The sequence below is a fragment of the Eutrigla gurnardus genome, assembly GCF_963514095.1.
Source record: "Eutrigla gurnardus genome assembly, chromosome: 1".
In the NCBI taxonomy this organism is placed as follows: Eukaryota; Metazoa; Chordata; class Actinopteri; order Perciformes; family Triglidae; genus Eutrigla; species Eutrigla gurnardus.
In genome coordinates, this window is record NC_139915.1 from 32,193 (window position 1) to 44,219 (window position 12,027).

The 12,027-nt window shown below is 40.6% G+C and overlaps 1 protein-coding gene across 1 annotated transcript in view; it reads right to left on the bottom strand.

Annotated features, from left to right (window-relative positions):
- Positions 1 to 6,803: 6,803 nt before the first annotated feature.
- The window catches only part of galnt18b (UDP-N-acetyl-alpha-D-galactosamine:polypeptide N-acetylgalactosaminyltransferase 18b), a 69,546-nt gene continuing 64,322 nt past the window's right edge, over positions 6,804 to 12,027 (bottom strand). The window contains exons 10-11 of the mRNA XM_084021976.1: positions 10,387 to 10,551; positions 6,804 to 7,444 (exon numbers count right to left, since the gene is read on the bottom strand). Coding sequence (XP_083878102.1) covers positions 7,298 to 7,444; positions 10,387 to 10,551 — 312 coding nt within the window. The 3' untranslated portion in view covers positions 6,804 to 7,297. The remainder of the gene's footprint in view (positions 7,445 to 10,386; positions 10,552 to 12,027) is intronic.

A 12,027-nucleotide genomic window follows, 5' to 3' on the forward strand; every position in this document is an offset into this window, starting at 1 on the left:
GGTGGAGAGAGGGCGTTCCTCAGGTGGCGCCGGATTATATAGCTTAGGCCGCTCCAGGGGACCCCCCGGGGTTCCCTGAAGATTGCCAGCCAATAGGGCACCAGTTGTGTGACGCTGCCATTTTAGGGGACCCTAAAATGGTGGTTGTAGTTTTTTTATCTCCTTTGTCCTTTTGTCCTGGCCGCATGTGTAGGCTTTTGTAGGCCGCATTGTGTAGTCCTAACGGTTAGGTCCCCAACAACATGGTTAGAGAGTAGATGATTAACCAGTTCAGTATTCTTCCATCCAAATAATAGACAGGTAATTCTACTATTAGGGCTACAACGTTATATTATTTATGTTTTATTTCTATCAGTTTTATTTGGTCTTTAAAATGCCAGGAAATAGTAAAAAGAAATGCCACAAGTTCTCATTGCAAAAGGTAATCAAATTGTCTGCCCAAGACAGAATAGACTTTATACAAATGAGTTATTTTGCAGTTATGCCCAGAGCCATGAATAAAGTAGACAGAGACAGACGGGTTGAGTGACAGATTGTGTGAGACAGGTATACAGAGAAGCATGTCATGTCCTCAATCGTATCTGCATTCAGGAGCAGAAAATCAGGATCACACCCACTTGGAGGTGACAGTCACATGTCTTTGGATTAATGTAAAAAAAAGAAAAAAAAGTGACAATTCCATCATGCCACAAATCTCATATGCTGTATATCCTGTAATATATCTTGTTCTTTGTGTTTACTTAGACAAACTGAACTCTTTCAGAGAGATCTAAGTCCAGTGTTGAACAGAAGCAGGATCATCTTTAGCTGTGGAAAAGCCTTCATGATCAATTTGTGTTTGGGAGGATCTCGTATCAAATGCAGCTCCATGTGCAGGAGGACAAGAATAGAAATGCAGTTTTGCTTCAATGTTAACAAGACGTCTTTCTCAGCGATCGCTGCAGGAATGGAGTGGCAGAGTCTAAATCCGGATTGCAGTGATTAGACATTGCTGGAGTGTGTCTACGATACAAGTTCATGGACTGAAGCGTTTTCTACTAATTTAGAAGGAAGTTTCTGTTCCTCGGGCCAGTGGTGAATATTGTCAGTGAACATTCAGAAGGCAATTGTTGTCACAGCAAAATGGACCTGAAATATTTGTCTGATCTAATGTACAGTCTCTATGACAAGACACACTGCACACATTGCAGTTTATTCATTGGTTTAAAAAGCATAACCCTCCCTGTTTGAAAAGAGGAATAATAGTCAAAGACTTTCCACCGGGTGTAGGCGGATTTTACGTCAGTGAGAAGTTACTAAAAGCTAAAAGCAAATAGAGTGCAAATAATACAGTCAATACCCATTTTCACGGTTCAATCTGATTCATGGGATTCCTTGTGGAGCCTCGTCCATCACGGTCAAAAGCGAGTTAAATTGAAATGGATAAAATGTCACAATACGTACATTCTCTCACTTGTTAACACTTATTGAATATAACAATATAGTACAAATTATAGTATAGTGAGACCCCTGCTTTCCAGGCAATGAGCCATGTGGTTTTATAAAATGCTTTGACTGGCAGATATATACATTATAAAACTGAACTATGTATTATTCAGGCGCATTGGTTTAACTGCTGGAAACGAACTGACTATTAATGACTCACTGTATGAAACTGGGAAAAGGAAAAATAGCATACCTCAAAGATTAATGCAAATAAAGCTGGATTAATCAATATGTCTGTATTAACTACTGATCAAAAAAGGATACTACCTGCATGGCCAGCACTAACAAACAGACAAGCTTAGCCACTAACTGGTGAACGTAGTGGTGCGTTCAGTGGCTAATGAGTGTCAAACTGGCTCAGGGAATGTGACAAGGAGGGAGTCCATGCCTGGTTAAAAACAGCACCGTTTATTAAACTGAAGCTAACACGTAACAATTGAGCATGTAGACCAGCAAAATCAGTAATGGAAACCATCCATGGATGCATGTTAAGTGTGCTGCAGAGATGTTGAAGGTACAAAACCCAAAAGCAACAATGCGGGGTGAATGTCTGTAGCAAAGGCGAGAGGCAGGGAGCACATGGACCACGTCCATGTGACTTCGACCCCGTTTACACGAAGGGAAAACGCAGATATTTCCATGCGGTTTGGCCTCTGATTTACTCGAAAACGCCGTTTTTATTACAGAAAACGATTATTTCTAAAAACTCCGGCCAAAGTGGAGATTTCTGATAACGCCGGTTATGTGTTGTCAAGTCAACTGGGAGAAACGGGGTTTCAGGTTCTCAAGCGTCACAGGAAGTCGCTCGTGTTATTTGTTGTTATTGATTCTGAGGATTCTGATTGGCTTGCATGGCTTTATCCTTCTCCCTACACTGCCGCCCAAAGGTTTGGCATAGTTATAATGACGTTTGACAGCGGATTTATGCGGGTTGAACGATGTTGTGTGCAGGATGTTATTTTTGAAAACGGGTGGGGGGGGGGGGGGGGTATTCATTTCTCTAAATACCCTGCTAAGTGTAAACGTGGCCTTAATCATGCGGCCTTAATCAACAGGTTATCATCGTTATCTGCCTGCTGCAGTTGTCCAGAACAGCCTCTAGGACAGTGGGAGGGGCGTCACATGAGCCAGACATTTCTCAATCAGAGCTAAAAGAAGAGGTTGTTAACGGCTACTTTGTCTATATTGTTGTTACAACTTCTTCAGCCCCCAAATTGAATGGTTATTAATGTAGCTTTGAAGTTAAATTAGTACCTCATTTAATTATTCATCTTATCGATCAACTAAGCAACTTTTAGGAGCCAGTATGGGCAGAGAATAAAACCGCTTTATTTCTGTGTAATCCCATGTACTGAAACGTGTCTGCCTGGGTGATTAGAAATGATTTGTCCCTCAATTTCAGCGTTTTCATTATGACTTCAGGCCTCCCCATGAGCTTCATTTCCACGGAAGCAAATCCCTTAGCCACTATTATGCTCTTTCACCTGACGTTCAGCACACAGATATGTATGGTCTGGGCCCAAGCAAAAGGCTGAGGCAGCTTGTAGCTTTAGACCAAGAACACCCCTTTAAGTCTCAAATCACACAAATTCAATCAATGACACACTTGGCGGTAGCAAAAGGCAGAGACGAAAGAAGGAATTTCTCCCAAGAGGACACGTTTTTTTTAATTAAAAACGGAAAGTTATCTACGCACAACTTAAAATGGAAGATTTAGCCAAAAGGGCAACTTTGATCAAAATGATTAAAATTGTATAATGGCAGTAAGGAAGGTGGCTAAATGAGCTTTGAGCTAACCAGTAAGGGAGGAAGGGGTAAAACTCATTAAGGGGGAAGGACTCTCACCATGCTCATGTACCTGTGCCAAATCAAATCATTCCTAAATCACAAGATAACAAATCAGTTCAACCAAGCAAGAGCAGGAACAAAACTAAACAGTAGACCTAACCTAACAAAACAGGTTGTCAGAGTATTGCCCAAGGCCAACACAGAAGATCCACACATGGAAGCAGGGTGTCACTACGGAGCGGGGCCAAGAGTGCATCAATCAAACACACACACAGCTATGTCTCAAGGTAAAAGTAGACACTGACACCTACCAGGACATTGCACATGGGAACAACCGTCACAACCATCCTGTCACATCAGGGATCAGAGCAGCAGCATGCCGAGGGCTCATGGACATGGATTAAATATCAGGCCCAACAAATTGTGAACCAGAAAGCAGGCGTCACTGAGTGCTCTCTGGCTCTATGGGAGTCCAGGAGGGACATTTCCATTCTACATATACGCACAAAAATAAATAGATTTCTCAGCCCGTTATTTGCATAGGTCAAAGCATTCAAGCGTGACATAAAAAGGGCAAAGATTAAAGTAACATCTGCATCTGTGGGTAATTACCTCCTGTCAGCTAATGTGCTCACCTATGGTCCCAATGCTTGGGAATATCCGAGAATATGCAATTTAAGACTTGTCGCCATGGCAACACAGTTACGAGTCACATTCACTCGCACAGAAAACAATTAACAGTGATATTTATCCACGTGTAAAGCATTTTGGCATGGTGAACACACATTTTACACCCACTTGCATTGTTCTGGTAAATCCGTTATCTGCTTAAAGCCTATTCCCTTGAACAATGTTGTCTTCCTCTAGATTGTTGGCAGGGTTTATGTTTATTTTCAACTGTGAAGTATAGCTACTTAGAGCATTCCCAATTTCTCTTTCTGTGTGTTGTCCCATATGCCCTGCAGGTACTGACAGCTTCCTCTCAGCTACCCGTGGCTCACCTGCGGGAGAGAGAACAGAGAAAACCTCCTCTCTGGATCCCGAGGCTTCTTATTTTCACTTCTGACAAGCTGCTTCCTTTCGCCATAAGATATTCAAAACTCAGTTGATTCTCCTGATCACATGAAGATTTCTGCCAGGAATACATTCCTCAATGTTTTATGTCTCCGTTTCGAGTGCAGAAAATAATGACAAGACACGATCGGTTGCCTCTCATAGCCTTCTTCCACGAGAGACAAACAGATGAATTATAGAGGTAGAGAGAAATACAGAAACACAGGGAGGGAGAAAGAAGTTTATTTTATTGTATCGAAGAGATGTGCTTGCTTTATTGTGGAGAGTCTATACCACGCTAAACCGCCAGTAACTCAGCCCTGCTCTGCCCAACGGTCACAAAACCAGCCTCCCATAGAGCCAGGATGGACACTGGAGGTTTTGGAATTGCAAATAAAAAGTTTTAATTACCTAGTAAAAAAAAGCAACAAAAGATTTGCTAAATTTTGACCAGAAATTAAGTTGGAAGAACAAAACTTGTCCACTGTAGCTGTGAATGTCCAATACACAATGTAAGAAAGTGAGAAGTGCATTTTTACCAAGCTTCAGAGAAAGTTGAATATTTAAAAAAAAGTTTTATGGGATTTGAATGACTAATACTAATTAAAATGTTGCGGTTCTTAAAATGTACCCCATTCATATAAAAGGAAATATAAAAAGGAAATAATGATAAAAGTAATAGCAAGAATGTCCTAATTAAGCTGTATGGTTTGATGTTGATGAATGAAGTTTCCACATTGAAAACTGAAGGTATGACATGAAAAAAGGCAGTATAATAAAAAAGTTTGTGAATGCTTCCAGAATTAAACCAACCACTTTGAACAATTTGACAAGGACAACAGTTATAGCTTTTCCTGGACACATTTTCAACAATGAACCTTTTTTCCCCAGAAATTATACACATTGCCCTTTTGGTTCCAGTAGTTATTACAGATTGCAGTTATATAAGAGGCAAAATGAGATCAATGTATTCTGGAAAGTCTAAATTGAAGAAGCACTTGCCAGGATAAAACTTATCTCTTGGGCAAAAATATGAATAATATGTTCACGACAGTTGACAGTTGCTCCAGAAAGGCAGGCAACTGTTGAATTTCTTTTAATCAAATTCATTCTTTAATTCTCATCAAGGTAAATTACTGTCATTTTGCAAATGCTCGATCTCAAAGGACAGACAGGCATATTATCATCCTGTTTTCATCTAAATCAGGCCAGCGCTTTTCAGAGATATTGAATGTGAGTCATACAGAAACAGCTCCACGGCTCCATCACTGTGGGATACAGCCCGATGTAGCTTTTATTGCACAAACAGGGAATTTAATCTCAGCAGTGCACTTTATGGTAAATATTAACAGAAGCACTAACACTATTAACACTAACAAAAAAGGATTTCACGTCATTTTGTGACACAAGATGTTGTGTGAAATCAACAGGGGTAATACATGTATGTATGATAATATAATATTAAGCATCTACAGCCATGCTTAAGCTGAAAGTATGACAGGTCAACTCAAAGTGGATACAATGTGCGTGGGAATGCGTGTTTCGTTGAATTGCTTTCATTCAAGTTTGAGCATGCAGAGGCGCTCTTATTGCATATATTAAGACGTGTTAGTGAGGGAGGTCCTTTTGATGAAAGTGGGTTTCCATGTATATTTAATGCCATGGTTTGCCGAGCTCCTCTTGGATGTAGATCGTAATGAGGACTGGCGTGTTGAAAACAGGCTGTGCCACTCGTCTCCTCCCCAGGTGCACAAACAGTCATTGCAGAAAGCTGCCCCGTTTCTCAGCTTCTGCCCCTGCATTTGTCATTACAAACTTTTCTAAATGCTGTGTGTGTGTGTGTGTGTGTGTGTGTGTGTGTGTGTGTGTGTGTGTGTGTGTGTGTGTGTGTGTGTGTGTGTGCACACCTCTAAAGGGCAACTCTATGGCGGCCCTGAGAGTTAACACATAAAATGCAAAAAGACAAAACAATTACAAATTAAGAAAACATGTCATCAACTTGACAACCTATCAGGGCGTTTTTTCTCCGCTCCATTTATGGAAAACACAACTACCAGAAACACAGACTTACTGCCTGTCAATGGTGATGGAAAATGAGCTTAAGATTTCAGGTAATTTCACTTTTAAAGTCCCAGTCGGCAACATTTTTTTTTATCATATTCACTGAACAGAAATCATCCGATTTTAGGAAAAAAAAGCGCGCCTCTATGTGCACGTAGAGCCTGTAGGGCTGTGTTTGTGCACACACAGAGCCCCTCCCCCCTCAGACAAGAGGTAATTAACTACATCAACCAGACACCGCCCATCAAAAATCGATTTGGAATTGAAAACAGATTGCAGTCCTTTTCATTTCAATGGTTGGGCAACTCTTTTTTGTCATGAGTTGATTGACAGATTGAGCCACAGCAAAAGAAAAAAATCACTTGCACTCAGTAGTTTACATCTGTTATTTTACTGTTATATATGACAAATAATCCAAAATATTTACATGTAGAAAAAAATCTATTATTAAGATTTATTCCAACATTTTCCCACAGCTGTACAGCTGATTCGCATTAACAAACCTACAAAACTGAGACACTAAAATAAAAATAATTACAGCAGGGACAGGTTCAGAAAGCTAGCTACACAGTAGCAATTACAAACAAAGTACAAAAACATATTGGACCCATTACATCTTTTAAGTCAACAAAAACCTGACTGTACTGTATTTACCACAAAATATACTAAATACACTACCTTGTCAAATTTGAAAAGTGTCCGCCAACTATGGCTGATCCTGCCGGCAAAATAAAATGTTTAACATTTACGATGCAATGTCGTCCCGACTCATCAGAGGACATCGTGGCGCTCTGAATTATTGTGTTCGATAATGCGCCGCTCTTCTGCTGGACTCCTGCTTTTTTCCCCTTTTACACACACAAAAGAGACAACTCCATCTATCCACTCCAGTGTTCCCTTCAGCAGTCGATCACGAGGAGCTGCTAAACAACACGTTTGTGATGAACCATTTCTGTCCGCTGCATTTCTGCAGAGCCAGCTGGTAGCCAAACTCATTGTCGCTGCTCGCTACGAGCTCGACGCATCTCTTTGATTTCCTGTTCTGAATGGATCCTCCCTGAAAAGATAAAAGCAGATTGTGCTTGGGTTCCAGAAGAAACATTTGTGTGCACAAGTATAAGTTGCCTCCTTTAAACCCACATGGCTGTGAATGGATGTGTGTTGCTGCATCGCCCTGAGTCTTTTGGCTGAATCACACTGCCTTCATCATTGGGCCCACCAGATAGCATCAACATGGTTTCAAGGCAAAAAAAAAAACAAAATGCAATTGCCAGGGTAGTCATTAGTGTTCTTCCTAAGCAAGGGCCGAGATTTTGAGAGAATACAGTGAAGAAACAACAAAACAATCTGGGTCACGAAAACCTTATATAGTTTCAGAGCCAATTTAGAGCCATTTTATATATTATTGGAAATAAGAAATCTGCCTGGAAGACGAGGAAGACCTTTAGTGTAAAAAGAAAGCATGGTCCAACAATTTAGAAACTTTAATATGACAGCTGTTGAGTCTGAACGTCTGAACGGAGTGAGCACATTAGCTCTGCAGAAATATTACAGCATGTGCTGATAAAATGAGGCAGGATTTTCTCATTACAGTGCCGGGGCAGACCAAGGGCAAGTGACTGAAGAGGAGACCTTCAACAGTCAATACAGCTCTTTCCAATACTATGAGAGCAATGCAGAGTGGTGTAGGGGAAAAGGACCTTAAGATTGGGCAGGTTGTACAGACTGAACTAAATTACTCTTTGGTTTGGTCTTGTCTGAGAGGTCCGAGAGACATTTTATTTTATAGATAACAGATGGTAATAACAGCTGAAAGTGGGCATTTACGGACCAATATGCAGTGGTGTCCTGAGCCAGCCCATAAAAGCAGTGAATGGGGCAATAAGGGCATTTTTTTTTAATTTAATGGTATCAGCTACATGAAGTCAGATTTGCTTCAGAACCCGACTTTAGGCCACACCTGCTGAATTATTTGATATAAAATGATTTTGTTAATAAATAAATTTGATTAAATGCCATTTTAACCATCACCATGACAACTGAGCTGAGCTGAACTTCACCTGCTGAGGAATGTCACACGTTGCTCGAAAGCTTTTGAAAACAACATTAACCTTATTTTGTTGAGCTGCCGTTTGCAGGGTCAATGATGAACCTTCAATCATCATGTAAGGCAACATGAAAAATCATTTCTACCTTTAAGGTTTTATGTGTCAGGTTGTAGAGAGATACTTAAAAAAACATATTTTGACACAAGCTCCACAGCCGGCTGGATCAGATCCTGGTAGTGCATGCAGGAGAGAACCTGCTTGCAGATTGAATTACTGTTCTTTGTAAAATATTTGTTTCAAATACATACGAAAAGTAGCAAACATGTATAAAATTTGCTATACCAGGTAACATTATGCTGCAAAGGCTGTGCCAAATGGTGCATTTCGGGCTCAGTTTCATTTTTTTCCCAACAATGTAATCTACTGAGTAATCTGTAACTCGGCTGAGTAAATAGCCCAATAATAAGTGATTTCTGTGTCGGCCAGTGACATATCGGTCCTGTTGACAGAAGCTTTGGTAGCAGTAAGAGGGAAGTTCATGTATCGTTTTCTGGCTCTTGCACAGACACGTCCGTATTCTTAATCTTGCCTACAAAGCGCTGACTGGCCGATTGTTTCTTAAACCAGGGGAAACAGCAAACCATTATCACAACACCAGACTTATTTGAATGACTGAACAAATCAAATATGTGGGTGGTGATTCAGGGGCCTGGAACGAGGACAAACTGAACCCAGAATCCTTGCAAATTTGGAGCAGGAACTGATAAAAGAAGCTGTTTTCAGCCAAGTGAACAGGCTAATGAATGTAATCATATGGAATGTGGGATGGTTGTTATTTGATTGAGGTTGCTATGGTTTGCTAGGTTTTAAATTATATTCTCCTTTATGCAGAACAATTGGTAGTTGTTACAAAATATAAAATGGATCACCCACACAAGCAGCACAAATACAGTCCCACCCACTGAACATGTGCCTGCTTTTCTAATCAGCACCTACTAACATGAATAATCTTTGCATGGAAGCAAAGCTCATCAAGATAACTTCTTTGTGGATAATGAGAGGTTTTTACAGTGGATGAAGTTAAGTAATGTCACTGGGAAGAGATTAAGCATATCTTCAATTAATATGGTTTTGTGCAACATTTAATTTAAGATAAAAAGATATACATAAAAAAAAACCTTCTCTCTAATTTGCACAGAGCCCCGTTCCCCAAAGTTCCTGTGGCTTCATCAAGGCAATCTATTTCTGTTTGAGCTCGACACTTTGCACAGTCAAAACTGTCAATAATTGATGTAATATTTCAGAGACTTGATACTCTCCAGCTTTGCTGATACTGTACGTCCCCATCCTGCATTCTAAATTATACAGAGTTAACTGAAATAACCACCCACTTAAAGTTTGTGTGAGGATATGGGATGTATGAGTACATGTAAACCTTTTTTTGCACCGTCATGCTGTTAAACCAAATAAACGTACCTGTAAACCGGCAGTCCAGCGGTGACACAGTTAAACAAATATTGTTCTCATTCAAGCACATTTAGGATCATATGGATATTTGACTGAAAAAGGAATACATTCTATAATTAACACTGTACTGACAGCATGACAGATGACACTATGAGGTCTTTTGAGCTCAAATCAAAGCATGCAGTAAATCTAATTCGCCTGCTGTCATGGGTGTGAGCAGGCCGCTTATTCTGTTAAAGCACAGTTTGCAAGCACAGCTAATGAAGAAAGACAATCAGCCAGTTTCAATGACTCTTTACGTCTAAATGAGTTACAGAACTGAGGGGGAACATCAGTCAGACAGTAAATTAAACCATTTGCATGATTAAAAGCTACCTCCACCGATGTTTTTTCCCCGTCACGTTTGACTGATTACCGTACCTGAGGCTGAATATGAGCAGACAAAAGCCACCATGTGTCGGGCGCTGTGTTCGGGGGTCATCACCTGAGTGAAGAGCCAGTGGAGCTTCATGCGTTTGGCTGCAGCGTAGCTGCACTCGATGAGGCGCGGCCTGCTGTTCACATCCACCAGGCACTTGTTGTCGTCATCATCGATGGTCGGACTGAGGAGCCCGATATGGAGCTGCTGAGCACTGGTGTAGTACACATTCTGCAAGAAACACACCACATTATGCTAGAGACGATCTGTGCTGCACTGAAGGTTGACATTTAGATGGTCATTGTGACGCCGCGGCTCGCATCCGCGTCGGCACGCGTCCTTGACCGAACCTATATATGCAGGTTTAGTAATTAATGGCCGTGTGTTCATTATTTGCATGTTTCCCCCCGTCAATATACATTTCCATGGACGGTGTTAAGTGTGTAGTTTGCATGTGTTTAAACAGATGGGTGCACACATTTTGTTAAACCACGCCAAACTTTTCCCTCGCATTTCATTCATTCTTTCAATCAGTCACTCGCGATATAATTCCGTTTTGTTACCATAAAATATTGATCACACCTGGAAGTTTAAGGTTTGTACATAATGGGGTGTAAGAAAATATGTGATTGTTGTACTACTTTTGCTTATTCATTGTGTTAAAAGTACAACTGCGCCTTACCGCTGTATGAGCCGTTCTCTTGCTGCTGCGTTTAGGAAGCGGGCGCCAGTGCTGGGACGGCTTTATGGTTCGGGCGCGTTCACGAATGGAGCATGCGCATCTGCGCTAAATCAATTATCTGCATTTAAATAGGAACTGTGAATGTAGTGGCGTGTGTCCATGCATGTATATTAACTGTAAGGCCTGATCTAGTGATATTTATTGTAGGTACCTTTTTAACTCTGTTTAATGCATATTGGTTTGATAAAACGTAAACACCCCTGTTTGAAATGAGTATAATGGTATGAACCAATTGGAGATGTTCTGTCTACAGTATAAAAGGGATACGTTTTAGTTGTGATGGTGGCTCTCTTGATGGAGGAAGCAAAGTTGTGCTTTCCTGTACCCTCAGATACGTGAGGTGTTTTGTCAGTTAAAGCTGAAGTGAAAGAAGTGCTTTTGTTTGGCTTATCATAGCCCTAGTCTTTGCATAAAAAGTTTTTTTTTTTTCTTATTTTCTTTTTTCCTTTTTTCCCACTTTTGCATAATTTTTTTGTATGGATGTACATAACTTTTGCCTCACTGCTGATTTTTGTGCCAACCCTTAAGACCGTCGACACACCACCTTTTAACAGTCATGTTAATCACCATACAGGTAATAAACTATGCAGCTCTTGGGTTGTCTTTTGTGTACAGGGGAGACATTTCCATACACTAAATATGCATATTTATACGACTTTCTTGACTGAATGGAGGACAAGGAAAGATGAGGCAAGGCACACAAAAGAAGCTCATCATTAATTCAGGAATGGGGAGAAAACCCAATTAATTGTGCCCTCTATGATGGTCTCCTTCCAAACTGCTTTTTTTTTGTTCATATTGCGCTGACAAAAACTGAAAATCATTTGCAGGAATAAGGCAGGAGAATAATGTTCTGTATTCAAAAAAGGAGAAGAAAAGGCTTAGTGGTCAAAGCAGGAGAAGGGGAATTTGCGGATTGTACAGACAGACAGAGTTTGTTGGCGTAACGCTGGCTTTAGTTTAGT